General features: G+C 45.4%; 2 protein-coding genes across 5 annotated transcripts in view; one reads left to right on the top strand and one right to left on the bottom strand.

Annotated features, from left to right (window-relative positions):
• Positions 1-27,688, bottom strand: part of ppp3cca (protein phosphatase 3, catalytic subunit, gamma isozyme, a) — a 99,142-nt gene that overhangs the window by 43,953 nt on the left and 27,501 nt on the right. For 2 of the 4 annotated variants that reach the window (XM_072665169.1, XM_072665172.1), the window contains exons 13-14: positions 25,948-25,974; positions 18,592-22,311 (exon numbers count right to left, since the gene is read on the bottom strand). The exons of 1 other annotated variant lie outside the window; for it this stretch is intronic. In XM_072665169.1, the coding sequence (XP_072521270.1) occupies positions 22,163-22,311; positions 25,948-25,974 (176 nt within the window). In that variant the 3' untranslated portion in view covers positions 18,592-22,162. Of the gene's footprint in view, positions 1-18,591; positions 22,321-25,947; positions 25,975-27,688 lie in introns of those variants that run through there. One more of the 4 variants, XM_072665170.1, reaches the window with a different exon arrangement.
• On the top strand, positions 851-17,949 carry adam28 (ADAM metallopeptidase domain 28). The gene is made up of 22 exons (XM_072664687.1): positions 851-981; positions 4,650-4,732; positions 5,171-5,247; positions 6,271-6,349; positions 6,552-6,628; positions 7,404-7,596; positions 7,910-7,972; positions 8,143-8,214; positions 9,337-9,506; positions 9,853-9,934; positions 10,766-10,896; positions 11,979-12,156; positions 14,181-14,270; positions 14,381-14,576; positions 14,652-14,757; positions 15,174-15,330; positions 15,706-15,786; positions 16,324-16,411; positions 16,749-16,857; positions 16,957-17,047; positions 17,139-17,231; positions 17,319-17,949. The coding sequence occupies exons 1-22, from the start codon at positions 924-926 to the stop codon at positions 17,349-17,351; spliced, it is 2,307 nt and encodes a 768-aa protein (XP_072520788.1). The 5' UTR covers positions 851-923; the 3' UTR covers positions 17,352-17,949.

Here is a 27,688-nt window from a genome sequence, read left to right as displayed (position 1 = left end):
TGAAGAAAGTCGGAAGGTGACTATAATAAAGCACATTTTAGATGTTGCATTACATAATGCATTAAAATTTGAATATTACTATGAATTTTATTCTTCATTATTGATTTAAATGATCAATATTTAACAATTTGTATTAGATTTTACATCAAAAATGTAAAAAAATACACCTTGTGTCCAAATATTTGTGGACACCCATGCTGAGACGGATGGGCAGATGCACACACATACTGCTTCTCATGTATCTTTTAAGAAGTATGGCCAATAAACCAAGTGAATGAACCTATGGGCTCCACGCCTAATATCAGGCATGGGCTAGAGGGGGTATATAAAGCCCCCCAGCATTGAGCTGTGAAGCACTTTTGTCCATCTAGTGCATCTATAAGCAGTCAAATTATTTTTGTTACCCTATTTTTCATACAGAACGGCCATAAAGTCCTAAAATATTTGCATAATTTTACAGAATCATTTATTTTTCCTACTGTATTTTATATAACAGCCTTATTAATTTTAATATACACATTTAATAGATTTTTTATTGCATTTGTTAAATAGTAAGGCAAAAAAGTTAACCCTCAACCTTGAAAGCAAACAGACACTGCAAGCAGCACCCCTATCTCCTCTCTTGTCTGGCTTCACAGGGTTCCACAGCACAGGGCCCGGAGCGCCAAGGCGTGCCGGTGTGTTTACACAGGACTGAAACGGCCACTGCAATGAGCCCCGGGCTTTCGGTTACGTCACAGCGTTCCTGCACTTCCCCTGCAGTGCTTCGGTCCTGCTCGCGCTGAGACGTGTTTCAACACATCAGCCCACCACTTCCTCGAGCGAGCGAGCGCGCTCTGCTTGGGGGCGGGCCGTGCGCAGGTGCCCCATAAAGAGCGCTCAGGCCCGGCTCTCCAGTTTCAGTAGCTGTCCGCGCGGCCACAATGGAAGCCGCTCTCCTGTTGTGGATCCTCGCCCTGTCTAGCTCGTTTGCTCCCTCAGGTAAGACACTGGATACGCCTGCACTTCCACGACACAAAGAGCGATTAACTAACCTGGACGCTCGGGGTGCCTTATTGATTGATACAGACTCTCAGTACAGAGAACCGGCGATACGGGTTCTACTCTGGAGCGAAAGACACGCGCAAAGACAGAGATGTCTCTAGGCTTGTTTGGTTGGGGTTGGGTTTATTGCTTTACCAGCGAGCAGCTGAAGACACTCTCTTATCTCTGACCCAAGTTCCTTTGGGTGCCTTTGTACTTTCTATTGTCACTGCTGAAGACTTTGAGCCTGCAGGATGGTCAGATTGGATGGTCTCCTACTAGACTGCATTCATTCACATAAGCGTTCTTAGGACGTACGTAATGCCCAATTGCCAGGCGTGAGCTAGTGGAGTAGAACGCCCCGCAGCACTGAGCAGTGGAACGGTGTCCTCTGGATGGAATGATGGTGGAGGAGTTGGCATGAATGAGGTCGGGTGGTCTTCATCCAAAATCTAGTAGAAAGCCTTCTTCCCTGGACAGTAGAGACCATTACTCCAGCAAAAGCAGGATAAATGCTTTTAAACAGTGATTGAATGGTTGTCCCAATACTTTTGTCAATACATCTATTTGCATCTATAAAAGCTGTGCCCATTGAGCATGGACCTATTGGAACCATGCCTAATACTATCCATGACTACAAGGGAGTGGAAGCAGCCAGATGTTCCAACGTAGAGACCACTGAGCTCTTCACTGAGTCTTAATCAGAGTCTTTTCGAGTCGTATCGGATAAACGGCAAGAACAGAAGCAGCTACCATGGGCGGTGCATCATCCATTACTTTCACAAGGAGTTTGGGAGTTGGGGACGGGGTTAGACGTTTCGGTCTAAGCGAGGGTCTCTGCAGTTCGGACACCCAGAAGTAAGTTTGTTCTGTCAACAGGGCTCTGGGACAGGAAAGAGACCCGCTCCAGTCGCTCAACTGCCTAAGCTTTGGGGCCCCAACAGGTTGAATGGTTTCAAGCCCCAAAAAAACATTGACCAGAATCAGAATAGAGCAATCAGGCAGAGAAGCAAAAGCAACACAGGGTGTCAATCGCCAGTCTCATTGGTGTAAAGTAAGACAGACAAGCTATTTGTTATGCAAACTACTGTTGCCCATGTTGATAGATAACGGAGTTGCTGCGTCAGAAACCACAGCAAGTCTATAAAAGCTTGCACGCTTCCATTAGCCTCGTAGCTGCAGTGCAAGACTAAAGGAGCCGAACTTCCGGCACCAAACGTGTCCTAGATTTTGGGTCAAGACGTGTAAATCTCTTGAACGGCATCAAATCAAGGACAGCAGGGACATCAGGAACTTCAGCCATGCAGGTTTTAATCAACGTTTACCAGATTTGCACACTGCACTCAAGTCCATCGGTGGTTTTGAGGCACCAAATGTCAAATTCTTCCCCATTTAGGCATTTCTCGGTCAGTTTTGCAAGATTTCACATTTGCAAGTTCCCCATCAGGTCTATTCAACTGCCTTGTTTGTTCCCTCTGTCAAATGTCAACTGTTTACATAAATATTTAAATACCCTGGTGGGCAATAGATTCTACTACACAGACTAACCATGTCTGGATCGTAAGGCTTTTGAGCACCCACTACTTCATGCCACTTGAGTCCTATAAAACATAGGAAACATTACTAAGAAGGATTTATAAAACCTTTGTTTTTAAACACTCTGAAGATAAATAAAAACTCACTGACTGTTAGGTTATGGCTATTACAAATATGCAAATGAACGTGCAGCTGGTTTGGCAGCTCTTTAAATGACTACGCAACTCCTCTAGCCATTGTTTATTTACTAGCCGCACTCATCAGTGAACCTACACGTCTTTAGTTTAATATGGAATGATAAAAATGGTGGAAATTGTAAGCTAACTATAGAAAATATACATAAACTTTACTACACACTGCACTCATCTTGTTCATAAAAAAGAACCAGGTCCTATAAAGCAGTTCTTCGACCTGTCTTCTGGGACCTACATTTTTAAGCCTCATTTCCCTAGCTTTGGAGTCGACCGCAAGAGTGTGGAAGCTGCCGATATTTAACAGGGATCTGAGACTCGAAGTAACCACTGAGGTTTTCAAACAATGTTACCCAGAGTCCTAATCTGAGTCATTTTCATGTCACATCTGATAAACAACAAGAACAAAAGCAGCCACTGTTAAACACTCCTAATCATTAACTACCTACTGCTGTATCAGGTCTGGGGTTCCTGAGTCAAACAGGTTTCTTTAACCTTTCACTCGACTGAGATCTTTAGAAAATCAGAAATGTTTAGAATATAAAGACCACAGACCCTACAACGCCCACTCTTCCGGGAAAGAGCGATCCATTCAGAACTGTAAATATGACCAGTGCTGTCGAACAGGACACTGGCTGTTATATGTTTAGATAAGATTCTATGTCCAAAAACTTATCCAGATTTATCGGCTAAGGTTACAGACATCGCAAACAGCCAACCAGGAACCTGGAGAGATTTTTTTTTTGCCGCTCCCACCACCAGGACCCATGTAGAAAAACACAAGAAACTAGGGTTCAATTGCACATCCCTACTGTGTATACCCCATGGAGCCAAAACATTATGAGCACTGACCGTTGACAAAAAATAAAAATCACTGAATACCTTGCAACAGCAGTGCATGTGAACGATCAATGTGTTGAGGGTCAAATTGTTATGGACAAGCAACCAAATGGCAAGGCTTGTGGTGAATACCTAATGAGAGGGTCCTTAGGACAGTGGTGTTGGACGCTGGAGGCTAATGGATACAAATGGCAAAGCCATCCTATCTGGTTCGAACCCTGCAGAATGTGCCTTCAACAGATACATGAGAGTTAGAACTGGACCTAGGAACGATGGAAAAGGACGGCCTGGCCCTGTCCTTTCCATGGACGGTTGGGGGTGTACCAACTGTGGAACAACAAAACTGATCCCCAGCAGTTCCACCTCGCAGCGCACAGGACTTGAAGGACCTGCTGTAACATCTTTGTCAAAGGTCCAACAGATAGGATCCTTAAAAGGTCTTGCAGCGGGAGCCGTTTTGGCGATAAACCAAGTGTTAGTTCATCGAATCACGAGGAAGCTAAAGCAAAATGTTCCTGCTGTAGCTGGTACACCACTGCTTGCATTAGTGAGCAACCTCTGCCTTTCTTACATGCCAGATTAACGACACGCCCAAGTCCACAAAGGGACGGAAAACAAAGCCACAGGGTTTCTGTGTTTTCACACAGTGTTTAAAGCGTTTAGTTGCACCAGTGGAACACTGAAACCAAACAGAAACATTAAGACCGATTCAGACAGAAGAGAAGATCAGGGTCAAATGTCCATCTGGCTGAAGGTCCGTAGAGGACAAACAACCGACATGAATACCAGGCATCCCAAAAAGTTGGCACCAAGCACATAGGGTTGTAATGGCCCCCAGCATTGAGCTATGGAGCAGTGGTACTGGAAGATAAATTTATCTATGGGCAAAAATATTGGGACACCTGCACATTGATTTGATTAAGTCCCTCTATTCAGTGGTTCAAGAAAGTAGTAACGAGCAGCCTTCATAAGGCTTAATAAGGGTGTTACAAGGGCATCATGTTGAAGTGCTACTGGTCGCTCAACACCTTTCTTCTCTCCTTCACTACTTTGTCACAGGCAGCTCCACTCTACATGGAGTAAAGATATATGAGGTGGTTCGACCAATCAGAGTGCACGCACTTCACAAGAGAGATGTTGAGGTAAGGGCTTAACTCTGAGGCTACCTGATGGCTACATACACTGAAATAAACCTACATAAACAGTTACAAAACTCTTTCCAACAAGCGTTAGTAGTCAAAAAGGCTACTTTTGGAAGTTTTGAGGTCATTTTACCTCAGAAATCCCTAACAAACAGGAAAATCAGCCTTTATAATTATTATAGGTATATATTATAGGTAGATTTTCCGTTTTCATTAAGGCTACTTTTGCCACGTACTTTTAACATTTGTTTTGGTTCCCCACTCTGCTCCTTATCGGTCATGGTAATTCCCTTTTCTCGTGTCTAGTCTGTAGCTCCACCCTCTAGTCATTGTCCCCAGGTGTTTTTAGTCTAGTCTTACGTCTAAAAAGTCTCTTCGATTCGTGGTTTGTTCAAACTGTCCCTGTGTCCACCCAATGTAATCAAGTCTTGTCTTCAGTCCTCCAGGCCTGACTTGGTGAAATACTCCATGACTCTGGGCGGCAAAGACATTGAGATGCATCTAGAGAGAAACAAGTAAGTCAGATCCTCCTAAATACTCCTAAAAATGACCTGCGTTACTGAGTCTACAGACAAAGCTTGCACGAGTGTGTGTTGTAGTTCCTGCTTCTGCAACCGCAAGCTCTCCACCAAGCGTCATCCAAAGCGTGTAAAGTGTATGCAGTAAGCACATATTCCCATTGAACGAGCAGTTTCTAATTTAGGCAAACCGAACGAGGCAGGTTTGTGGGTTGAAGCTGAAGGATGTAGGGTTGAGAGTTCTGCTCGATGTGCCTTCAAGTGAAAAAGCAAGCTTGCTATCCATTTTAGTCTTACCAGTAAGGCTATTAATTAAAGCCTACCTCCAATAGAATGTAATCATGGTTAAGATTTTAAGAAGTGCACTATTTGTCCAAAAGTTTGCGGACACCCCAGCTACCCTTACTTTAGGAAAGTACTGCCAAGAAAATATAGAATCTTTGGAGCAGATAAACCTTTGAACCTTTTGGCAGTCATGGGGTAGAGGGATATAAACCATTGAGCTGTGGAGCAAGGGAACGATGGAATACAAAACTTTTGAGACGCGTTGGGGATGAACGAGGTGGGGTGGTGATCATCCAACATCCTGAGCTCGCTAACTAAAGCTCTAGTCACTGACTACAATCAAATCCTCTCAGCAATGCTCCTCCAAAGTCTAGCTGAAGCCTTCTTCCCTGTACAGTAAAGACAGTTACTCCAAAAAAAGCAAGATCAACTTATTCATATCTTTGATTTCAGAAAAAACGACGAAAGAGGTGTCTGAATACTTTTGTCACTATAGGGTAAACGTCTTTTAATGGCCCTTAAGCTTGCAGCTGCCAGGAAAACACGGTTATGAGGCATTATTCCTATGTAATTACTTAATCTAAGGCTACTTAAGTTCCATGTATCTCAGAAATCATCATCATAGTGCAAACAGAGACCTAAGCTGTTAATAAGAATCAGGTGTTGCTTAATATTCAGGGCTTAGGTCATAAGGTCCCTAAGCAGGTGTGCTTAAAATCCTTGTCTTGTCAACAGTGATTTATTGACTCAAGACTACACAGAGACTCATTACACGGACGACGGGACCCCGATCACGACCAAACCTGAGAAGCTGGTAGGTGAACCTCTAGACTCAACTTTCAGATGTTTTGTTTTTGAAAATGAAACCGAAAACACTCTGGTTTCAACCTCATTGTACTACATCTGTTGATACGCCAGACTCTGGAGATTTCCTTGATACAATACCCGTATGTCGGAGCAAACTCCTATCCAAGCGGTGTGTACTAGACGTGGTGTTTTATGGCTTTTGTGTCCAGGATCTCTGCTACTATCAGGGGAATATTGTGAATGACAGCGATTCAATGGTCAGTGTCAGCACCTGCGATGGGTTACGGTACGTAACAACTAACCTTTCGTCTCATTTCTAAAAATTGTTGGAATGAACTTTTTAAGTGCTTACGTAGACTTTGTCAGCTGCTGTGAAAGGCTTATGTAGAGGTCGTTTACAGTAAAGTGTTGCCACAGGTTATATTCGTTACTGCAAAACTGCACTTCCTAATATAATAATGACGTTTACCTAACTTGCTTACTACAGAAACATGGGATCACTGAGGCTCACTTAAGCCCAATTCGGATTTTTTGGCATATCTAGATCGTATCCAGGTTGATTTCTGATAGTCCGGACACCTAGAAAACCCGATTTTTGATATGCAAATATAATCGGCTCTATAAACGCTCAGGCCGTCCAAATCGTATCGTCTCTTGAGTCACTCGCAACGTGAGCGACGACGGCCACGTCAAATTTAGAGAAGGATCTCTGGAACATGTACAAAAGCAGCTTGTTAGCACCCATGTCCTTATCCCAGCAACTCACAAATCTGGTCTGATCACTTGCAAAGGCATCCAGAGCCATGCTACTTTGCCAGTAGGCCCTTTCCCTTCATTACTTTTAAAGCCATGTTGGCCTGGCACAGGGGTCCGTTAGCTGGTGCGATCCTAATTTAGGCCCTACTTTTCCGTTCTTTCAAGAAAAATCTACAACAACAACCATTTAAGCATTTCAGTAGATCTTGTTTCATGGTAATATACCAAAGAACTGTTGAAGAACCCCCTCGTCAAGGGTGTAGCCTAGCTAGATCTAATGCTGATAACACAACACTGCATTTCAGAGGTTATTTCCAGACGGCGGAACAGAGGTTCCTCATTGAGCCGATGTCCGAAGATGGCAGCGGCGACCACGCCGTGGTGAAGTACGAGGACATTAGCACTACGCCCTCTGTGTGTGGGGTCACCAACACCAGCTGGGATGAAAACACTGGCGACTTCCCCCCTCGCATCAGCAAGTCTCGAGCTCGTGGAGCGGTACGTTTTTAGGCCTGATGACCAAGACTAGCGGGCAGGATGGAAAGCAAAATTTATTCTCTAGCCTGGATCGAGATCAAAGAGGAATAGTGATGCTGTCTACAATTAAAGAATAGTTTTTCAGACACAGATAAAAAGTCTAAGCATTAAAATTGCTGTTTAGTTCAAGTCCTGTTTAGATAAGCCTTAGACTTGATCTGCATCCAGAAAACTGGACCTCCTTCAGCCTTTGTTTTTGCTTGTTAGACTGTAAACATACAACCTGATAAACTTCTTGATATTGTTTTCCCCTCATTCTTTTCCTCTTGGGCAGGCGCCAACCATATCCCAGCAACAAAAATACAATGAACTCTTCATCGTGGCGGATAACAGAATGGTATGTAGCTCGCAAGAAAAAAAAAACTCCAGACCTGCTTTTCTGCGACCTAATAAGGAATCAAATGACACTTCCCTCTAAACCTGGAGTTTGAGCTTCCCGGTACTTTTTTTGGTCCGAGATGGGCGTACAGCTTACTAACACTGTTTGGTTTGTACTCCAATCTGTAGTATCTGAAGATGGACAGCAATGTGGACAAAGTGAAGAAGAGGATCTACGAAATCATCAACTTTGTCAACGCTGTGAGTCAATGAGCCATTTCACACACTCTTGAAACAAAGCTCTTTAAAAGGTTTTAAATGAGCAGTACCATGGAAGAACTTTAACCCCTCTGGCTTGATTTCAATTTGCATTCAATTGACATCCGTGCTGGTTATTCAAAACCTGCTGTTTTCATAACCAAATTAGACCGGTAGCTACCGGTCCTGATAGAGGGCTTAACTTACAAAACATTAGGATGGATTTAAGCCCACCTAGTTACCACCTAATTAACGCTGCAATGAGTATATTATTATTATTATTGAGCACTTTTAATAGGTGCTGGTAAACTTTTTCCACATCTAAAGAGGGAACCTCTACTGTTTTTTTAGAGAGAAAAAAAAAATATTTAAAAAAAGAACCTTTTGTAGCACCTTTATTTTGAGGAGTCCAGCTCAATGCGAAACGAAAAAGAAGTCATAATAGACCAGGATCCACAAATCCAACATCACATGTTGGAACATAAAGGCAATCAGGTACACTGGTGCTTAGACATCTAGGACAATACAGCTTTAAAAAGTAGTAAAAGAACCTGAAAAGAACCCCCAGATACAGGTAACCAGTGCAGCCCATAGTAAACTGTGGTTTTAAAAGAAAATTACATCCAAGTTCTGAACTTTTAGACACATGTAGAATCTGTACTTCTCGTTTTTTTATTTTTATTTAAATTGTTAGTAAACATAAGGCACATGAAAGCCTCGATGTTCTAAATAAATGGAAATGTATAACTAAACTATCAGCATAGCTGTGACAACTTTCCAAGAAATGAAAAGGGCCTAAAATTGAGCCTTGAGGCACGCCACAACGTAACACTGGGCGCCTTTGGATGAATGATTTCCCAATGAAATCAAAAGCTGGCTATTCATTAAATGTGACTCCTAAAACTGTGCCCGAGAGGCCTACCCAGTTTTCAAAACACTAAGGTTTGAAAGCTGCACCAAGATCCAGACAGACCAAGAACTTTAACCGTTTCTGACCTCGCAAGTATCCAATTTACTTTATTACTACTACTACTACTACTACTACTACTACAATATGCTACAGGGCTCAATAAACACACATCCTACTTCTAACCACCATCAGTCTAACTGGTGTTTTTTGCGCAGGTGTATAAACCAGTGAAGACCTTCATCGCCCTCACTGGTCTGGAAATATGGTCAGACTCTGATAAGATTACAGTGACCCCTCCAGCTGGCGAAACCCTGGACAAATTTACAACCTGGAGGAACGAAGTCCTGATGAAGCGAAAACCCCACGACAACGCTCATCTCATCACGTTAGTTCACGAGCTTATTACTTCATTCGAAACACATAGCTTGCGATTTCACTCACTGGACACTTTATTAATAGACCTTGCGTTTTTGCTTGTTGACCATGTTTTGAGCTCCACATACCTTACAGGCCAATACATTAGTCACCGGTCATCAGTTTCAGACCACAGGGCCGCTGCTGACCAAACATTAATGGGTAATGACGAGGACACTGTACTGTTCACGGTAGTGTGTGATGCTGGCAGGAGTGGCTCTGTGGTCAGAAACGGTCAGATGCAGTCTCCAACTTGAACACCGGCAAGGTGGAGCAGAAAGACAACGGGGTTCTAACACGTGTGCATAATTTTTCAGTGGCATCGACTTGGACGGTTCAACTGTGGGACTGGCTTTCATTGGCACCCTGTGTTCTGGCCACTCTACCGGGGTAATTCAGGTAAGCTCAGTCTGCTCGGTTTGTTGCTACAAAATCAGATGGGACAGGTCCAAGTGCTCAGAAAGGAAATCTCACTCTGCCCTTGTGGTCTAATTTCACAAGCGCAGCGGAAGAGCTAGCACATTTGTTGATGCAGAAGGAACAGTCTGCCACAACCACACCAAGGTTTTGCTAATGCTACACCAAAAAGGGAAGTTTAGGTGATTCCTTTTAGGGCTTCCTGACAAATGTACAATTTAAACAAACATTTGTTAATGCAGTTCAAAAGTATATCGAGTAGGCGGAATGGTATAGAATGGTATATAGCAGTGATGGCGCGAACGAACTGAAATCAGCCGTAAACACATGCACATGAAATGCAGCAGTCTGGCCTACAAGATGGCCTGAGGACTGCCTTGTACAAGCTGTATATTGTACAAGGAATAAGTTTGGGGAAAACAGAAGCTTGCACAACCATACAGAGGTTTCCCACACCATAAGGGCTAAAACCAAGTTTGAGTAAGATGGTGGTCAAGTCTTAAAAAAGGAAAGCAAGTATTGGTCATCAGATGCAGTTTTTACACAGGAAGTGCGGGGCCATGAGAACGTGGCCAAATTCTTTTTCTTCTGAACAATATCTGATCCTGGTGCAAGACCTTTATCAGCAAGATCAGGTGCGCTAGATTAGGTTTGGAGCTGAGCTCTGTGGGGTGTTAGGTCTCCAGGATCAGGACTGAACACCTGTTGGGTGGCAAAGTTCCACTTGTCTTCAGGAAGTACTGTAATACAGTAGTGGTAGATTAGGCCCACCATCTAAGTAAAGTGATCTGATCACCTCCTCTCATCCTTCAGGACCATAACTCAAACGCCATAGCAGTGGGGGCGACACTGTCCCACGAGATGGGCCACAACCTGGGCATGAACCACGACACCAGCTCTTGCGTTTGTGCCGACGCCACCTGCATCATGGCTCCCGCACTCAGGTAAATAAACGAAACCACTTGCAGTCTCTGAATTGAGGCCTCATTTATGTCTAGGTAAGATACAACAACCGTAGTTAAGATTCCCCACAAAATATAGAGGGTCACTGTAGTACCCGCTGCCTCCCTCACTCAGCGTAGCAACGCTGGTGCTGGCTCCAGTAGCAGCAAGGAGTTTAGTTAGCAAGTCAGAACCCATCTCCTTTAGCTACTGCTGAGTTTGCCAGTTTTTCAAGACACCACCAGCCCTGCCTATTTGCAAGCCAGCTTAGTTGCTTATCTTGGGAGCTTTGACTAATTTATTTGGGTTGCCAACCCTGGTCCTGGAGGATCACCCTGCTCCCAAAATGATCTAACTAGCTAATTCACCAGCCCTTCTTGAGTTGAAGTTGGTGTTTGAGCATGAAACCTCTACAATGTGTAGGACTTAGGATATGCCAACACCAGAGTAGGAAACCTGAGACGTAGATCTGTATTCAGTCCGCCAAGTGGTATCGATTTTAACAGTCTCAATGGGGTCCAATGAGTAAATCAGGAGAAGGACGACCCAAGAGCCCACTGTCAATATCCCATACCTTCTTACCAACCCCAGGAAATTCTTTAAGATGAACAGAAAACAAAGAATCAAGGCAACAACCTAAGACTGAAAGGTAAGTTTAGACTAGTGCAGTGAGGGCGTGTGCAAGCTGCAAGCTGCTTCAAGCCAAGCATTCTTTCAACTGAGTCATCCCGACCTCAAACGCCCGTAGGTACATCCTTCAACCCCAAAAGCTCATGAAAACAGAGGTTGCACATTAGCCACTAGTTACTGAACAATTAGCATGCATTTCGAGGGCACCTGTCCTTAATTCTTCGTCTCAAAAGTTCTCCTACGACCACCTCAAGATGTCTAGCCCCTTCTTTAGGCAATAACTCCCCGTACAAAGTCACTAGCTGATCTCAAAACGCTCCAAAGATTACGGGATCAGGAGACTTCCGGGATGCAAGTCATTGCAAGTAGATTCCCCAAAGCTTTGCTAATCTTAAAGAACAAGCAGCTCACTCTTCCACCAAACCTAAACTACATGCTTCCACCTTCGTTCCAGCTACGACATCCCCAAGCAGTTCAGTAGCTGCAGCGTGAACAACCTCGAGCAGTACCTAAACTCCCGCAACCCCGAGTGCCTGCTCAACAAGCCCCTGCAGAGGGACCTCCTCCAGCCCGCCAAGTGCGGCAATGGCTTCCTGGAGAGCGGAGAAGAGTGCGACTGCGGAACTGTGGCGGTAAGTCGGGCTACGTTTCTGGTCATCTGGTCTAAAGCACAATAGAATAAGATAGAAAGGTAATACCGTACCTGGATGGTCCATTGTAGACGGCCATGTATTAAAGCCTCTAGAAGGCATCTACAATGGACCATGCAAGTACAGGGATACCCAGCCTTTTTATATATATATATAAATAAACACACATCATGGTCCCTGCCCTAGGGAGGATGGCACACCGCTCTATAAGCCTCGGGTGTATTTCCGTAGTACTGATCAAGAATACATAAGTCGAAAACAAAACCAGACATGCGTTTGCAGGTGTTGAAGCTCCCCAGGATAAAGCCTGCCTAATCTGCAGAGCCTAAGAGCGCACTGTTAAAAGATATCGGCTAGGAGTTAATATAACGATGATCAGTCCAAATTACCAGTCAGCATGCTCACGTGGGACTCATAGGGGTGGAACGTGGCCTAGGTGGGTTGCAGGTGGTTATGTGCAGTATACAACCCAGACGGGGGTCCATGTTTAAACCTTCCTGGTCTCGTCACTGATCCTGGTGGGCTTCCATATGTGGAACCAAGTTGCCTGGGATTGCGTTGCCCAGCGTTTGTGGACAAAAAAAAAAAAAAAAAAAAAAAAAAAAAGCCACCAACGGAGGTCCAAGACCTTAGTCTCTATCTGCACTTATAATTGAATAACCATTTAGGGACGCCATGTTTTCCAGCCAAGTTTCCACAAAATCTCCTTAAGAGGGCCTTAAGAGTCAAATAACCGTTGGAGAATCATCTAAAATGGTCTAATTACATGATATTTATAGGGACTACCATAATCCTGCTACGGGTGTACATGGACATGCCCATTGTAAATGCTGTGAGCCCGGGATTCATTTCTTCGACACTCATCTCTGGCTTTGACTGGGCTAGACGCTGAAGCGCCCACCAGGATATTTGAGCAAGTCTCACACAACAACTCCCCCCACCCCTAAGGTCTGGGGGAAAAAAAAGAAAACAAAAAAAGAAAAAAAAAGTAGGTTCCATGTCAGAAAAATGCCTCCAACAAGATCAGGCACGTGTCCACAGCATACATTCAATCACTAAAGATCTTTAGAGAATAGAGAAGTCAGCATGGTTTTTTTCTTGTCAGTAGAATTTATGGTGTACACCATTTGCCGGTGTGCGAAACCACAGAAACCCCGAGCTCAATGTGGCAACGTCAAGCGGATCCACCAGCTGATTCATGGGCGAAACTGACGGAGGGCAGAACGTCACTAAGATTTAAAGATGGACTAAAAACACCGCGTTCGTCAACTCGCATTCCGATCTTTCACAAACCCACAGGAAACCTGCTCAAACACATCTCGCAAGTGTTTAGCCTGCGTTCCTGCCAGAACTTGAAGAGTAAGAGTTTTGTTGTTGGTTCCCCCCCCGGCCCCACAACCCCTTATGCCCCCTTCTCCAACCTTTGGGAGTAATAGAGCTTGGGGAAATACCAGGTCCAGAAAGTATTTAAAAAAAAAAAAAAAAAAAAAAAAAAAAAAAAAAAAAAAAAAAAAAATCCACCCCTGGATTTAGTTCCAACCGCCTGGCCAGCTATCCTGCAGCTTAGCACCCACCAGTGTATTCGAAAAACCTCAAGCATTTGCGTCTAGAGAAGAACAGTTTCCACTCACACATGATTTCCTTAAGGCCTGGGCAGAACAAAATCCTGGGACAAATTTGTACTTTCTGGACCTTACTTGGACCCAAGCTGCAGAAACTGCCCAGGCAGTTGGACCAAAACCTGGGGCGGATTTTTTTTTTACTTTTTACTTTGAGTTGGAGCAAATCCAGGGGCGAATTTGTACTTTCTGGAGCTTTGTTGCTGGAGCTAAGCTGCCGGCAGTGAGCTCCAGAGCAAAAACATGAGGTGGACCTGGATAGCTCAACTACTTCAAATTCTAGAAATTCCTCATGATTTCATGCGTCCAAAAACGTCTGGATGCACTTAGTTGCTGTATGTGCTTCTGCCTACCTTCTGACTCTTGCTGATGTGTGCGTTTGGGCAGGAGTGCAATAACCCGTGCTGCAATGCCACCACCTGCAGGCTGACCAAGGGCTCCCAGTGTGCAGCTGGAGAGTGCTGTAAGGACTGCAAGGTAAGAACTAGGCTGAAAGAATCCAGAGACTTAAACAAATAAAAAAACGCTCTTAATCAAAGTAAAACTGATCCAGAGGCTCTCGCTTTCTCCGTTATCATGCCTTACAGATCATGGACGCTTACAACCTGTGCCGCCCCAAGCACGATGAATGCGATCTGCCCGAGTACTGCACCGGAACGTCGAACGTGTGCCCTGAGGATGTCTATGCTGTGAACGGACTGCCATGCAAAAACGGGAATGGCTACTGCTTCAATGGCCAGTGCCCAAAAAGAGAAGACCAGTGCATTAAAATGTGGGGTGCAGGTGAGTAGCCGTTTTGAGAAACTCAGGTGATCGTTAGTGCGGACGCAAGTTCTGAAACCTTGTACTGTGTTGTAGATGCTGTGTTGGGGGGCTCCCACTGTTACGACAAGAACACAAGGGGACTGTACTACGCCTACTGCTCACGGCCCGCCAACGACCAGTACATAGGATGCCAGCAACAGTGAGTGCAATATCCATCTGACCTTCCATCCATCCATCCATCCAAGCAGCTACGGCAACAGAAACGGCTAGTTAGTTGTAGCGGCTCAGTGGTCAAATGCACTCGAGTTTGAATCCCGAACCATGTCGCCTGGACCAAGTGGGTAGATGGCGATCTTGGCAGGCACAGAATGTCAGCTGGTGTGGTGGCACTTTCCTCAGAGCGAGTCGGCTGCCCTACGACGCCACATCGGCGGCAGATGAAAAAGAATGTGGTGGCGGGCTGCGCTAATGTACTGGAGGAGACATGTGTCAAGTCTTCTAAAGAGTAAACTGAGACGAAATACACACAGGCAGGAAGTCCAAAACATCCCATTACCCCTTCTGATCCAGTCACAGACTAGTTTAACATCACTCTCCTTGTCTCCGTGTCCTTAGGGACGTAATGTGCGGCAAGCTTTTCTGTTGGAAAGGCCAGGACACTCCAAACTACGGCCGCTCCGTCACGATCGGTGACTGCAAAGCCACTTTCTACAGCGACCGCGACAATGACTTTGGGCAAGTCGACACCGGTACAAAGTGCGGGGAAGAGAAGGTAAGGGTGGTGCGAGATGCCCCAAAGCCATAGCTCCCAGTCAGTGTTAATTTGCACCTGCGACCCACTTGGGTTCTGTTCCAACAAGGGCACAGGCCATGACTGAGGCCTTCCTAGACTGGAATATGACCTCTTGGGAGCAGGAACTGAAAAGGGGTCTCTTCAGGGCTAGGGGTATCCAGGGATTTGGGAATCTTGCAAAGTTTAGAGTTGCTTAATGTGAGGAGATTAAGTAGGACGTATTAGGGCATCCTTGGGAAATGCTTTTGTGGACAAAACTAACTTCTACTTTTGGTCCCTCTGTTAGACATAGTGCCGTAAGATGTGACGTAGGTGTGATGAAGAATGTCTTTCTAACCAGTCTCTGTCTCCCAGGTGTGTAGCCAGAACCAGTGTGTGACCTTGGAGGTTGCCTACAAGGCAACCAACTGCTCAGCCAAATGCAAAGGACATGGGGTAAGGTCTGACCCGCACTGCCTACATTTCAGACGCCTGTTTAAAACTACAAAACAGTGGCTTTTAGAACATTTTCACATCTCAGAACCTTGCAACTTGTGCCGAAAGATGGGTCGATAATCGCCAAATGATTAACAGACCAGGGGAGGGGAACAAAAATACTACTATGAGGTTCTCAACAAGGACTGAGAATGCCACTATAACCCAAGGATCCCAGAGCTTGCTGCTTGCCATCAGCACCCGGAGCCTGAAAGAGAACTGCCCTTCTTTTCTCCGGGTGGGAAGATGTCAAGCACTCTCTCGCCCCATATCACTACAGGGTGATGTTAGCAGGCACAGGCGACAATTAAATTGATGGCAGTTTGAAAAGAGGCGGCGGCTGGTTGGTTGGTTGCCCATGCGTCGGAGGAGGCATGAGTCAGTCCTCACCCTCCCAGGGTTGGGAGCATTACATGTTATTGGGGAATCTAACGAGTGGGTTGGGTAGAGTGGTAAACCGTGGACAAGAGGTGTTTAATGTAAATGTTTGCCGTACAGGTGTGTAATCACAAGCTGGAGTGCACCTGTGAGGTTGGCTGGCTACCACCGGACTGCGAGAGTCAGGCCGGCGGCGGCGTATCAAGAAGTACGTTCCATTTTCCTCCACTTCTACGACTCTACATCTTAGACACACCACAAGTCTTGCCTGTTTTTTGTCCCCCCAGACATACCACACCTAGTGCCAGACCTTGCAGGTCTGGTCTCTTGTTTATTCAAGGGTTCTTAGTCCCAGACACACCACACTTGCAGATCCTAGTTGCAAAAATTCCTCGTAGCCCATTCGTCATACCTGTACTTGCTAGGTCCACTTCCATGTCTTGGAAACCCTGGTGTCCAAGTTGAGTACTTTCCATGAATTCAAGAGAAACATTGCTGCACCACCAATTAACTGGCTAAAACTGTACCTTCCCTCCCTGTTTTAGATGGAGTGATCGCCATTGTCGTGGTGATCTGCATTGTGCTGGGGGCCATCCTTATCGGGGTCGGCATCTATCTTATGAAACGCAGGAAGAGCAGTCCACGCCAAAGCAGGTGAGCAACACCACATGCCAGCACCTCTTCCACATACATACACGCACAGCTCTGCAACCATCTCAATGACCTGACCTTCTCCCCCACCCCACCCACCAGCCAATGGATACAAAGGAAAGACCCTGTGCCAACCAACAAGTCTCATTTCATGCCCTCAGGAATAAGCCTTCCTCAGCAGAACTCCCCTACGGTAATTCCCAACTTCCCACATTCATAACCATCGTAAAATCAGTAAATGAAGGTTGCTGTGAAACCATAAACGTTACTCATACTTTCTACAGCCAATACGCCCCAAAGGCCCCCCGCCACCACCTCCTCCTAAGGGCAACATCCCTCCCAAAACCCTGCACACGGACTTCAGGGCAGCACAGAAGGTAAAAAGGCGTAGTATTTTACTTCTTCTCATTCTTGTTCGGTCGCCCACTTTCATCTTTAATCAAAACACACCGCCTCTCTTCCAGGCTCTTCGACCACCTCCTCCACCCAGAGCGTAAATTCCAACCTGTGTGGGACTGCTAGTCAGAAAATCGCTCCGTCCAGTCTACTGCTTACCGGACCTACCAGCATTTCCAAGAGACCCAACGTGGTACAAAAAAAATAAATAAATAAAAAAGGGCTTAGGGCTTGATGTAGAGGCCAACACAGCTTGTCCACATCATGCCACAGACCCCTCTTCACACCCAAGAAGGCCACGGCACAGAAACAACCACATGTCAATCATTCTCTAATCTTGTACTGCACTGGATTGGAGTCGTACCATCAGGGGTCATAAAGAAAAAAAAAAAAAAAAAAAAAAAAATAACTGACAAACTTGTACTATGGTCTCAGGGCAAGCACAGCCACGCTTTATGGTACTATCCCTCTTAGTGGAGCCTCTCTTGTATATACTTTTAAAACTTTAATTATTTATTTTCTCACTTGAGTGCCATGTGAATGAATGTGTGCAGTGTGACTTGAACAAGCCTTGTTTTTGTTTTTTGTTTTTTACTGAGGAAAATTATGTAACTGCTTGATTAAACCAAAAAAAATTATATGTAGCTGCCTGACAACTTATAACGATCTGCTCTTTAAAATAAAATGTACAACAACTTACAGGGGTACGTCCTTTCAGAGACAATTACGCTTACTGACCGGTTGAGCGAGTGACTGACAGACTGACTAATTTTGAGGACGTTTTCTGGTCCTGGCGTTAGCCTTGTTAGCAAGGGACCAAGTGCATCTGTGCTGCTGAGCGGTCTGTGCTGCTAAATCTCAGTTAAGCCGAGGTCGGGTCTCCTTGCTTGAGACACTACTGTAAGGGCAAGTGGTGCGAAGACGTACTGTGGGGTTATAACCACTACCGTGGCATTGGCACGAGTCGTTGCAGCTTCGCTACCGTGGTGTGGGTCACAAGCCATGTTGAGGAGGTCCTGGGTCCTTCACACCTTAACACTAGTAAATTTGGGCTACATCTTGAGACTCTTAGGGCTTTACCAGGCAGGGTCACAGGGAATGCTACAAGAAACAGAACAGAGGTCAGTTTTTAACCACCGAATCTTTTTCCACAATAAAGAGCAGATATTTCGGTCCATATTTCGGACAGGACCCGTTGCTGAAATGCCACTGACCGTTCTATGCAGTCAATGGCATCTGGCCAAAGTAAGCTTGCCTGGTTGTTCTTGACTTTTTTTTTATTTATTTATTTATTTTTTTTTTAGGAGAACTCACACATGACCACTTCCACATTCTTCTGTATTCCATTTTATTTCTCTTTGTCCTCAAGTGATACATCTACATAAAACCAAGTAAATGCTGGCCTTGCATTACAAATACAGAAGAATTGCTCCATCCCTTAAAGCCTTTTTCTGGTAATTTCTGGTAGCGTGGGATACGTCCGTGCCACCCAGTTTTCCCCTCATCTTACTTACCTTGTGACAACATTATTAAAGCTTCTCCATTGCACACATACTAAAGAGACCGACCCAGCGTTGCAGGGCAGAACAGATCCGAGATATCCGAGAACCGGGGAGGGCCACGGGTTGCTGCCAGTCCTGGAGGGCCAAAGCACTGCAGCCGTCCAGGACCAAATGTGAGCAACACTGCCCTACAGTGGCCATCGTGTCAGATGTTTGTCAAGGCCCTGCAACAAGTTTATTAATGGAATATTAGCGATCCCTGCTCCTGTCGAGGGTTAGGGGGCGTTTAGATGATGCCATTCAAAACTCCTTAAAATGTCTAACGTGTTTACCCACCCTCTAAGAAGCACTTGCTCTTATTTAGCATGAGCTGTGAGAAAAATCTCTCCCATTTGGTGCTGCCAGTTAACCCACCCGTTCGTAACTCCCCCTAGCACTAGCAAGGCTCCCAAATCTAGGAGAATAAGGACTTAGCTCCGCTGACATGCTTGGAGGTAAGCACCGGGTCCCCAGCGCGGTAGGTCGTGCTCTCCCGGACTCCGGCTGCTGATGGCAGCTCACCTCACTTTACAAAGGGGTCATATGAACACCCCTTCGGGACAGACAATGGGCCCAAGGCTGAAGGTAGCGGGGGAATTTCCTAATGTGTACTTCACGATTAAAGACCTGTACCTCCTACCAAATCGGTGCCGACTACTGACAGCTATTGGCACTGACCAAGTAGCTAGAGTTCTAGATACCGACATGGCACGGCCTGCTGTAGGTCCACCGCAATGGAATAGAATAGAACGAGCCTTCAGGGTTTGAGAGTTTCTTCAACAAACTGAACCCACCACCCACCAAGGTGTAGTATGAGTACTATCTGCTTGCATCTGCCCTTGTCGTAACAAGTTCCGGGAACAAACAAGAGGGAGAACCGCTAAAAACGTCCCCTTTCTGCTTAAAAGAAAAGGGCTTTAAATGAGCATCCCTAATTGCATGATAGCGTCTCTTTTTTTTTTATAGTCAAACATCCCAAGAAAAACAAGGACTAGTCCAGTAATTCGGTTTAAACCGGGAAACATTCGCACTTATTCTAAACAGAGCACAACAGTAGGAATCACAAAAGTGAGTACTTTAAGAAACAGTACCATAAACAGTGTTATTCAACAATAGCATTTCAAATATTCTATAAAAAAAAATAAAATAAATTCAGTGTCACACGCCCCCATTTTTTTTCCTTTAAAACTGGAGTCACTAAGGGTAGGACCTTCATCATCAACCACCACTGGAAAACCCTTAAAACCAGCCTAAAACTGTAGAACTTTATCAAATGACTGGCCATGACCGTCCAAGACATTAAACAGTGAATGTTTCAACGCTGATCCCTTTGTAGTCCGAAGCAGAGCTGTCAACTCTCCAGCAGGGGGAGCCACCACCTCACTTTAGGTGTTGGAGCGTCATGTACTGTGCAAGTCCAGAATCTCAGAGGATCAATGAACCCAACCCACCCTTCCCAGTTTTGGTACAGTCCATTTGCAGCAGGATAACCTATATGAATTATATCAGCTCCCTCAGGCTAAGGGTTGGGGGGGGTTGCTTAGGAATGCACCTAGAATTGTCATTGCCCAGTCAAAGCAATCTAACAAGCTAGAAACTCTATTTTGGTGGTTACGGGTCAAGTCCAACCTGGCTGGATCCAAGCAGCGGAAAACCACAACGCTATTCAGGACCAGAACACTGTTTCTTAAAGCATGTACGAGCTAGCCGATCTGAAAGCAGCTAACAGCTAACACCGATCCTGGATTCGTATTTGGGAGAGGTCCCAAATGGTTAAGTCATTTATGCCCATTTATACTGAGTAGTTCGGTAAACGCCCAGACTTTCGTATGGGAGACTTTCCAAAAAGTTCAGTATGCACCCAGGACCCGTTCTGGACTAATTTAAGGGAGAGGTCCCGAAAAGGTGAGTATGCAGCCTGGACTGGGGCCAAACTCATTCACTGAAAAGTGTCCTGAAAAGTTAAGTACTTACCAAAGACCAATCCTAAAACTTATACAGGAGAGGTCACGAATACTCAAACACACCAGAGACCGTCCCAAACGGTAAGTATACGCCCAGGACTGATTCTGGACTCATGAAAAGGACTCCCAGCACTTTCTGGGCTTGTTTATAGAGAGTGCACCAAATAGTTAAGGAGGCACCCAGGCCCAATAATGGACTAATTTGTGGGACAGGTCCCGAAAATGTTGAGCATGCAGCCTAGGCTCCAAATAGTATAGTAGATACCCAAGACCAATTCTGGGCTTGCTTATGGTAAACAGTTGAGTACGTACCCCAAAACGTACCCAATTGGGACATGTCCCAAACAGTGAGTTTACACCAAAGACTTTCTGGATTCTGGATTTATGAAAAGAACTCCCGAATTGTCAAGTATGCACCCAGGACTTTCTGGGCTTGTTTATGGGAGGTGCCCCAAATAGTTGCGCATGCACCCAGGTCCAATTCTGGAGTGCATTATTTAGGAAACCCCAAATAGCACGAGTACGCACCCCACATTGAATTCGGGAGCCGTTTAAGGAAGGAGTCCCGAAAAGTTTAGGTCCAATTTCGGACTCGTTTATGAAAGGTGTCCCGAATAGTCAAGTACACGCCCAGGAATAAGTCTGGGCTTGTTTATGGGAGGGGTCCCAAATAGTTAAGAACGCATCCAGGACCAATTCTGGACCTATTTATATAGGAGGGGTCCTGAACAGTCAAGAACATACCTAGTACAGATTCTGGGCTCCTTCATGGGAGAGGTCCTGAATAGTCGAGCATGCACCCAGGACTGATTTCTGGTCTCGTTTAAGGGGCGGCCCGAATAGTAGCATATGCACCCATGAGCGCATGGCTTTCTCAGATGTTATGGACCTCACCAAGGCTCCTATAAAACAAAGGCCAGACCCCCGTTTTCAGGAAGAGCACAGATCGGTACTCTGGACCACAGTGGTCTTCGGAGGTACAGGGACAAGGGTCTGGAAAAAAGCTCAAGTGTGGACGCGCCCTCGGCCGATTCCCTTTTAGGTTCCACTCGGTAAATTCAAAAGTACTTGTGGTTTAACATCCGACACCGTGAATTTTCCAGGGGAATCATCGTTGCTGTTTTTCAAAACACTGCTAACACATACGACATCTAATACATTTCAAAGTAATAAATAAAATCTCTCATGGTTGTACTGGTAGTCGTAAAGTCTCTCTCGCCGTACTTGAGCGTCAGGTCTCTCCACATGTCCTGGGGCCCCTCCCCTGCCGCAGTGGGCAGCGGAGGGTTCTGTCTCTAGAGGAGAGCGTGGGTAGAGAGAAGAGAAGAAAACGAGAGAGAGAGAGAGCGTGAACACTGCGATGGAGGGACGTGGAGCCGAGCTTAGGGTCCCGCCCCGTCCCGCACTTTATGCCTTCCCGGTCTCCGTGCCATTCTTTTCGTTGACGAGCGCGCCAGGAGGCTGTTGGCCATCCTTCCGCGGAGGCATCCTCTCGTTTATCCGGTCCAGGCCCCGAGCCTCCTCGAAGTTCCGGATCTTTCGCGTGGGCGAGAAGCCTTGGATGGCTGCCGGAGGAGATGGGATGGAAGGAAGGGAGGGGGAAAAAAACAAAACAAGGGATGGACGAGAAGAAAAGAACATTAGACGGTGATGGAGGGGAGGCTGGGGCAGGACATCAAAACGTCGGGTAAAGGGACTCCCCTCTAGAGGACAAGGGTGATAAATATGGTCTCCAAAGAAGTGGAACACTGACAAAGCCTTCAGTTCTCTCTGCTTTGCTCAGGTGACATTGAAGGCATGGCTTTTAAAGCGGGAGCAAAGAGGCAATAAAAGGAAGGTCAGGCAGATGGACGAAAACACAGACAGAAAGGAAACGTCTGGCCGACTTCCGTTCGCTTTTAAATCAGCATGCATTACGGGCGTTTTCAGCTGAAGGAAACACAAAGCACATAACAGCACCACGGAAGCACAACACCAACTGTCTGACTCTTAACTGGCTTCAGAAAGGGAGCTTACCGAGTAGAATGCAGCAGGAAAGCAGAACAGGGGAATTAATGACATTCAATAATCACAGAATACACATCATGTATTACAGAAACACGTTCACTTTTCACATTTATTGCCAACACCAATAGAGCAGGTCCCTGAATAAAACAGCAGCTTAATTATCCAAGTAACTCATTAATATACTATTTTACATAACCCAATTAAAACCTGCACATACAATAAACACTTGTTTTAGTCATTATATTTACTTAAAGATATAAATAAATGGGCAATATGACCATATTTTTATTGAATCGTGCTACATTTAAGCTACACAACATAAGCCGTCAGCAATACATTATAGATACTACATAATCGAGTGCGTTTCCTTTTTTTTAACGAGTACTTGGATGATGAATTTTATATGCATGACAATCTCATGACAATCTAATTTTTTTTACCATGAGCGACCAGTCCTATGTGTATTTACTATACAAGTATTAATATAAAATTTTAATGATTAGTTAATGAATAATTATTGGAATGATTTCACAGTTTATTAATAATTTAGCCACCTGAAACTCAGCTAGTTATTTCTCCAGAAAATCCCAACTAAGATTGGTTAACAATTAATGAATCATATTCTTAGTCCATAACTTATGTTCTGTTCCTAAGTCAATAATGTTTTAGGATGTTCCATATTCTAGGTATTCCCAAAAGTGCACTGTCATTACCAATTACTTTAGCTTGGAAAAAGGCATGAAATTATCTTTAACATACATAAATACAACATGCTGAGAACATGCAAGTTTCGATCAGCTAGTTAGTAATGTTAAAAAAATATATATAAATAAATAAATAAATAAAAAAAATAAAACAAATGAGTGCCTTCCAAAACTATTATTAGTTCTCACATTATGCATTACACCGGACACTACTTTCTGAATGGTTAATTAAAGCAACATTATGGAAATTTGTGTTTGCTCCTGGGCACAGTCAGGTAGTGTATTCACACTTTGAGCCCCCACTAAAGGAGGCTTTTCTGGACGAGCTGAGAGATAGAGAGCAATATTAGAACAACAGGACCAAACTCTACACAAATCTGAAAAAGCCGGAAGCCTTCAATCACATCTTGCTTCCTTTATCTCAAATCAGTGGGGAGGGGCCTATACCCACCTTAATCACACCTACTTCCCCAAATATAAATATACCCCCAAAATAATGCTGAACTTCTCAAATTCCTGCATGGGGGGAAAAAAAAAAAAAAAAAAAAAAAAAAAAAAACAAAACAAAACACTTGCTTAGGCCTGCCTGGATACCCCACGCTCTTAAGCTCAGGCTTATCTAATATAGAATTAGAGAATGGAGGAGGCCCTTCTCACATTATGCATTACACTTGACACTGCCATAAACGCACTGTAATTAAAAATAATTCCAATAATAATTTGCCTAATATTAATATATATAAATAAAATACAATAAAATAAAATAAAAAAAAATACAGATTCCATATGGATCTGCTCTGGGCTTGTAGAGCCTACAAGTATTTACAAACGCAATGACTTGCTCTGTTTAGTCTGTTAGGACTAAAAAGTAAATGGCCACAATGGCAACTTTACAGGAGAAGATTTCAATGGAAGTCAATGTAAAAAGACTTTAACCCAGGTAAGTTCGGAGCATTTCTATTGGTCCGTTCATCATAAAATTCTGAAACAGTGTAAAGATCTGCCAGATTCACATTAGGCCAAACAAAAATACTTCAGACTGTCGAACTGTGACCCGAGACGGCAGAGTAGAACACCACCACCACAGAACATGCAGGAACACTAAAACCCACTCTGACAGAAAGAGGAGATTCTTGCACAATCAGCAGTCTTTTTAATGCCCTCTCGTAATTCTAAAAAACACGCTGGACTCGCGCCAAGGAGCATTAGTCCCAGTTCAGGTAGCAAACACAACTGGTCCATTCATTCCCAGAGGAAAGGTGGGGGGCTTGGTTACTCAGGAAAAGCAGCGCAGCGCTCGTCAGCGATGCGGAAACCGGGTCAGTGACTTGGGAGCGTCTTGCCGTGGCACACTTAACACCCCGAGGGCGCGTGGGCGTGTGTTAAGCAAGTGTTTGTTTTGCACCTTGCCGCATTACGCTAGTGAGAGAACGGGCGAGAGACAGAGGGAGGTATTCGGTACGAGGGCTGAAAAGAAGCAGGCTGTCTCCGGAGGCGCGCCAAACGTAACAAGATTACAAGCCCAAAATACCCAGCGCAGGGAGGAGCCGGCTCCACGGCCAATCGAGAGCGAGGCCCGGGACTTAGCCCGGCTCTATCAGAGGTCCTGAGACTGGCAGGCAGAGTCGGCTGGACCGCCCCAAATCAGTCCTGTACTGCACTACTTTTAATTAAAGCAACAATATGGACATTTTTTTTTTGCCTTTTTGTTTGCTCCTGGGCTCCCTTAGAGTCAGGTAGTGCAATTCGCACTTTGAGCCCCCGCTAAAGGAGACGCTTATCTGGACGAGCTGAGAGATACACAGCAATATTAGAGCAACATTACCAAATTTTACACAAATCTGACTCGTCACGCTGCTGTACGTACTGCAGTTAGCAGAGTTTCCGAGCCCAGAGTAGCAGCGATAGGAACACTGTTTTTAAATCAACATGATTTTGAAGCGGTTGCTTTAAGGTAAAAAAAAAAAAAGTATATATATATATATCTTTAATAGCTTAGGCCTGCCTGGACACCCCACGCTCTTAAGCTCAGGCTTATCTAATATAGAATTACAGAATGTAGGACATCCTTTTGGCATGGGGAGCCCCCTTGGCAGCCGAGAGGCCCTATGCAACTTGTGTAGGCTGCATGTTGGAATAATCCCCAAGCAGGAAAACGCAAAAGACATGGGGACAGGCATCTCATGGAACAACAATGCTGGGAACCACTGTTTAAATGACGTCGTTTTGAAGAACCTTTTTTTGGTATATTGCTGATTTTCCATACCGTAACCAGCCACCCTCAGTTTGCTTGTGCAAGAATAACCTTTTCGGGGGGGGGTAGGGGGATGGGTGTGGAAGGGTACGTGGTCAATACACGAACGGGAACAGCACAGAGAAAAGGACTGGGAGGAAAAGGATGAACACAATATGGAGGGGGGGGGGGGGGGGGGGGGGGGTTAGTCAACACAACACTGCAGAATCCAGAAGTGACAAGCATACCTTTGCCCTCCTTCGCTAAGACTGTGGCTGCATTGGGGGGAAAAGCCAAAAGAGCAAGCGGTCAGTTTGCAGCGAATGTGAACACAACAACAACAATGCAAATTCATCCCGGCTGATCTGTGCAGCGGAGAACTGGCAGCTAAACAAGAGAAGGAATTAGTCAAATCTGGAGCGAGCGCACAGATGAGGCAGAGGCGGAGGTGAACGACTCTAGTTATCGGCTCAGGTTGCCGCTTCGCTCCTTACGTAAAAGGTTTGGCGAAGGACTGGCCATTCGACATAAAACCACTTCACATCCGAAGAGGCACAAAACGCATGGGATGTCCGGGATGGGCTATCCAGTGATATCAGCTTTCAAGGCTCCCATCCACTTCCGATCCTTAGGTTGGCTGTAGCGGATAGATCATCTGAAGTCCTCCAGGCACCCTTAATAGACATGACCCTCAGCTGCTGCAGACAACCTTCTCATTTTTGGTAAAGCTAAACAAACGTTACCAGATAGCAGAAACCAAAACTGCTAACTCTCCATTCCACCTTAAATAGTGCTGCAGTTTCAATGTGTTCATTGCAACAGCAGAGCGCAACTGCTGCACCATTTAAGGTGGAACGGAAAGTTCTGGGAAGCCAGAAGAGGAGGATCTAACGTTCCTCCCAGCCAGTCTTTACTCTGGAATTGCGCCTGGTTAGAAACCGAACTACAGTGGTAATGCTCCACCAGCGAGGAAACCAGGCTCCTTTCTTTGGTATTAAACCAGCTCTGAGGAGCATTCAGAACCGAGGAAGAGGCTAGCACAAACCGTCTAGAAGCAGGACACTGAAGAGCAATTACTGCTTTAGCCCTGCATGAAGAACCTTTAGAAACCTAAAGCAGCAGGGGTTCACCAAGGCCAACCGCCTCCATGAAAGGCAGGAACATAAAAAGATCAGCGAGAGACCACTGTCCACCGTCTACTGCCGCCTCCCCAGATGGTCACTACTGCCATCCGAGCGGGCCCTGGCCCAGGCCCAGCGATTGGCCTCTAGGTCAAATCTATTTGACGACCTCCTGTTCGATGGCATCGCTCCCCAGGACCCCTCTACATTCTTCGACCTAGTCTCCCAGACTGCCCCCCCCCCTCTCTCCCCCTCTTTACTGCCGGCCCCTTTGCCGACCTTTGCTTTGGTCCCAGCAAAATCGGCCGCTAAGAGCGGACGGATCGATGAGCGGTCCCATAAAGCACCCCCTCATGGCAGGCAGCCATTGATTGGCTCCTGGGGTAGAAAGGGCCATGCAACGGGGCCACGTGTTTGGTTGTATGGCCTTTGTGCTCAGGTGAGGCCAAGCTTTACTTTACTTACTTCCCATCATTCAGACACGAGCCAGCAGCTTCAGGTAACGGTCAGATCAACCATTAGAATGGGAGGAAACTGGGATCCAGTGAGTGGCAGTTCTGCAGACCCCTTGTTAATTAGAAAGGTCAACCTAGAGTGGTCAGACTGGTAGGAGCTGACTGAAAGGCTGCAGGACCTCTGTGCTCCAACAGCAGAAGACCAGGTGGGAGGGGGTTCCAATTCTGTCAGCCAGGGACAGAAAGCTGAAGCTGCAGCGGCTCAGCACAGGCTGAAGCCTGGAGAAACGTAGCCTGGCCTAACGAACCTCAATTTCTGCTGAGGAACAAAAGATGGCAGGGTCAGAGCTTGGCACCAACACCACGAACCTGCTGGGTTTCAACAGTCCAGATAGCTGCTGACCACATTCATC

Source organism: Salminus brasiliensis, chromosome 20, assembly GCF_030463535.1.
Source record: "Salminus brasiliensis chromosome 20, fSalBra1.hap2, whole genome shotgun sequence".
Classification (NCBI taxonomy): Eukaryota; Metazoa; Chordata; class Actinopteri; order Characiformes; family Bryconidae; genus Salminus; species Salminus brasiliensis.
This window is presented reverse-complemented; position numbering and strand designations above follow the sequence as displayed.

What these genes read in the sequence shown, in the direction of transcription:
- adam28 (XM_072664687.1), top strand. Translation starts at nt 924, where the DNA reads ATGGAAGCCGCTCTCCTGTTGTGGATCCTCGCCCTGTCTAGCTCGTTT. An exon ending in AGTGCTGTAAGGACTGCAAG is followed by an intron (nt 14,271 to 14,380) that starts GTAAGAACTAGG and finishes CATGCCTTACAG; the next exon opens with ATCATGGACGCTTACAACCT. An exon ending in ACTTCAGGGCAGCACAGAAG is followed by an intron (nt 17,232 to 17,318) that starts GTAAAAAGGCGT and finishes CCTCTCTTCCAG; the next exon opens with GCTCTTCGACCACCTCCTCC.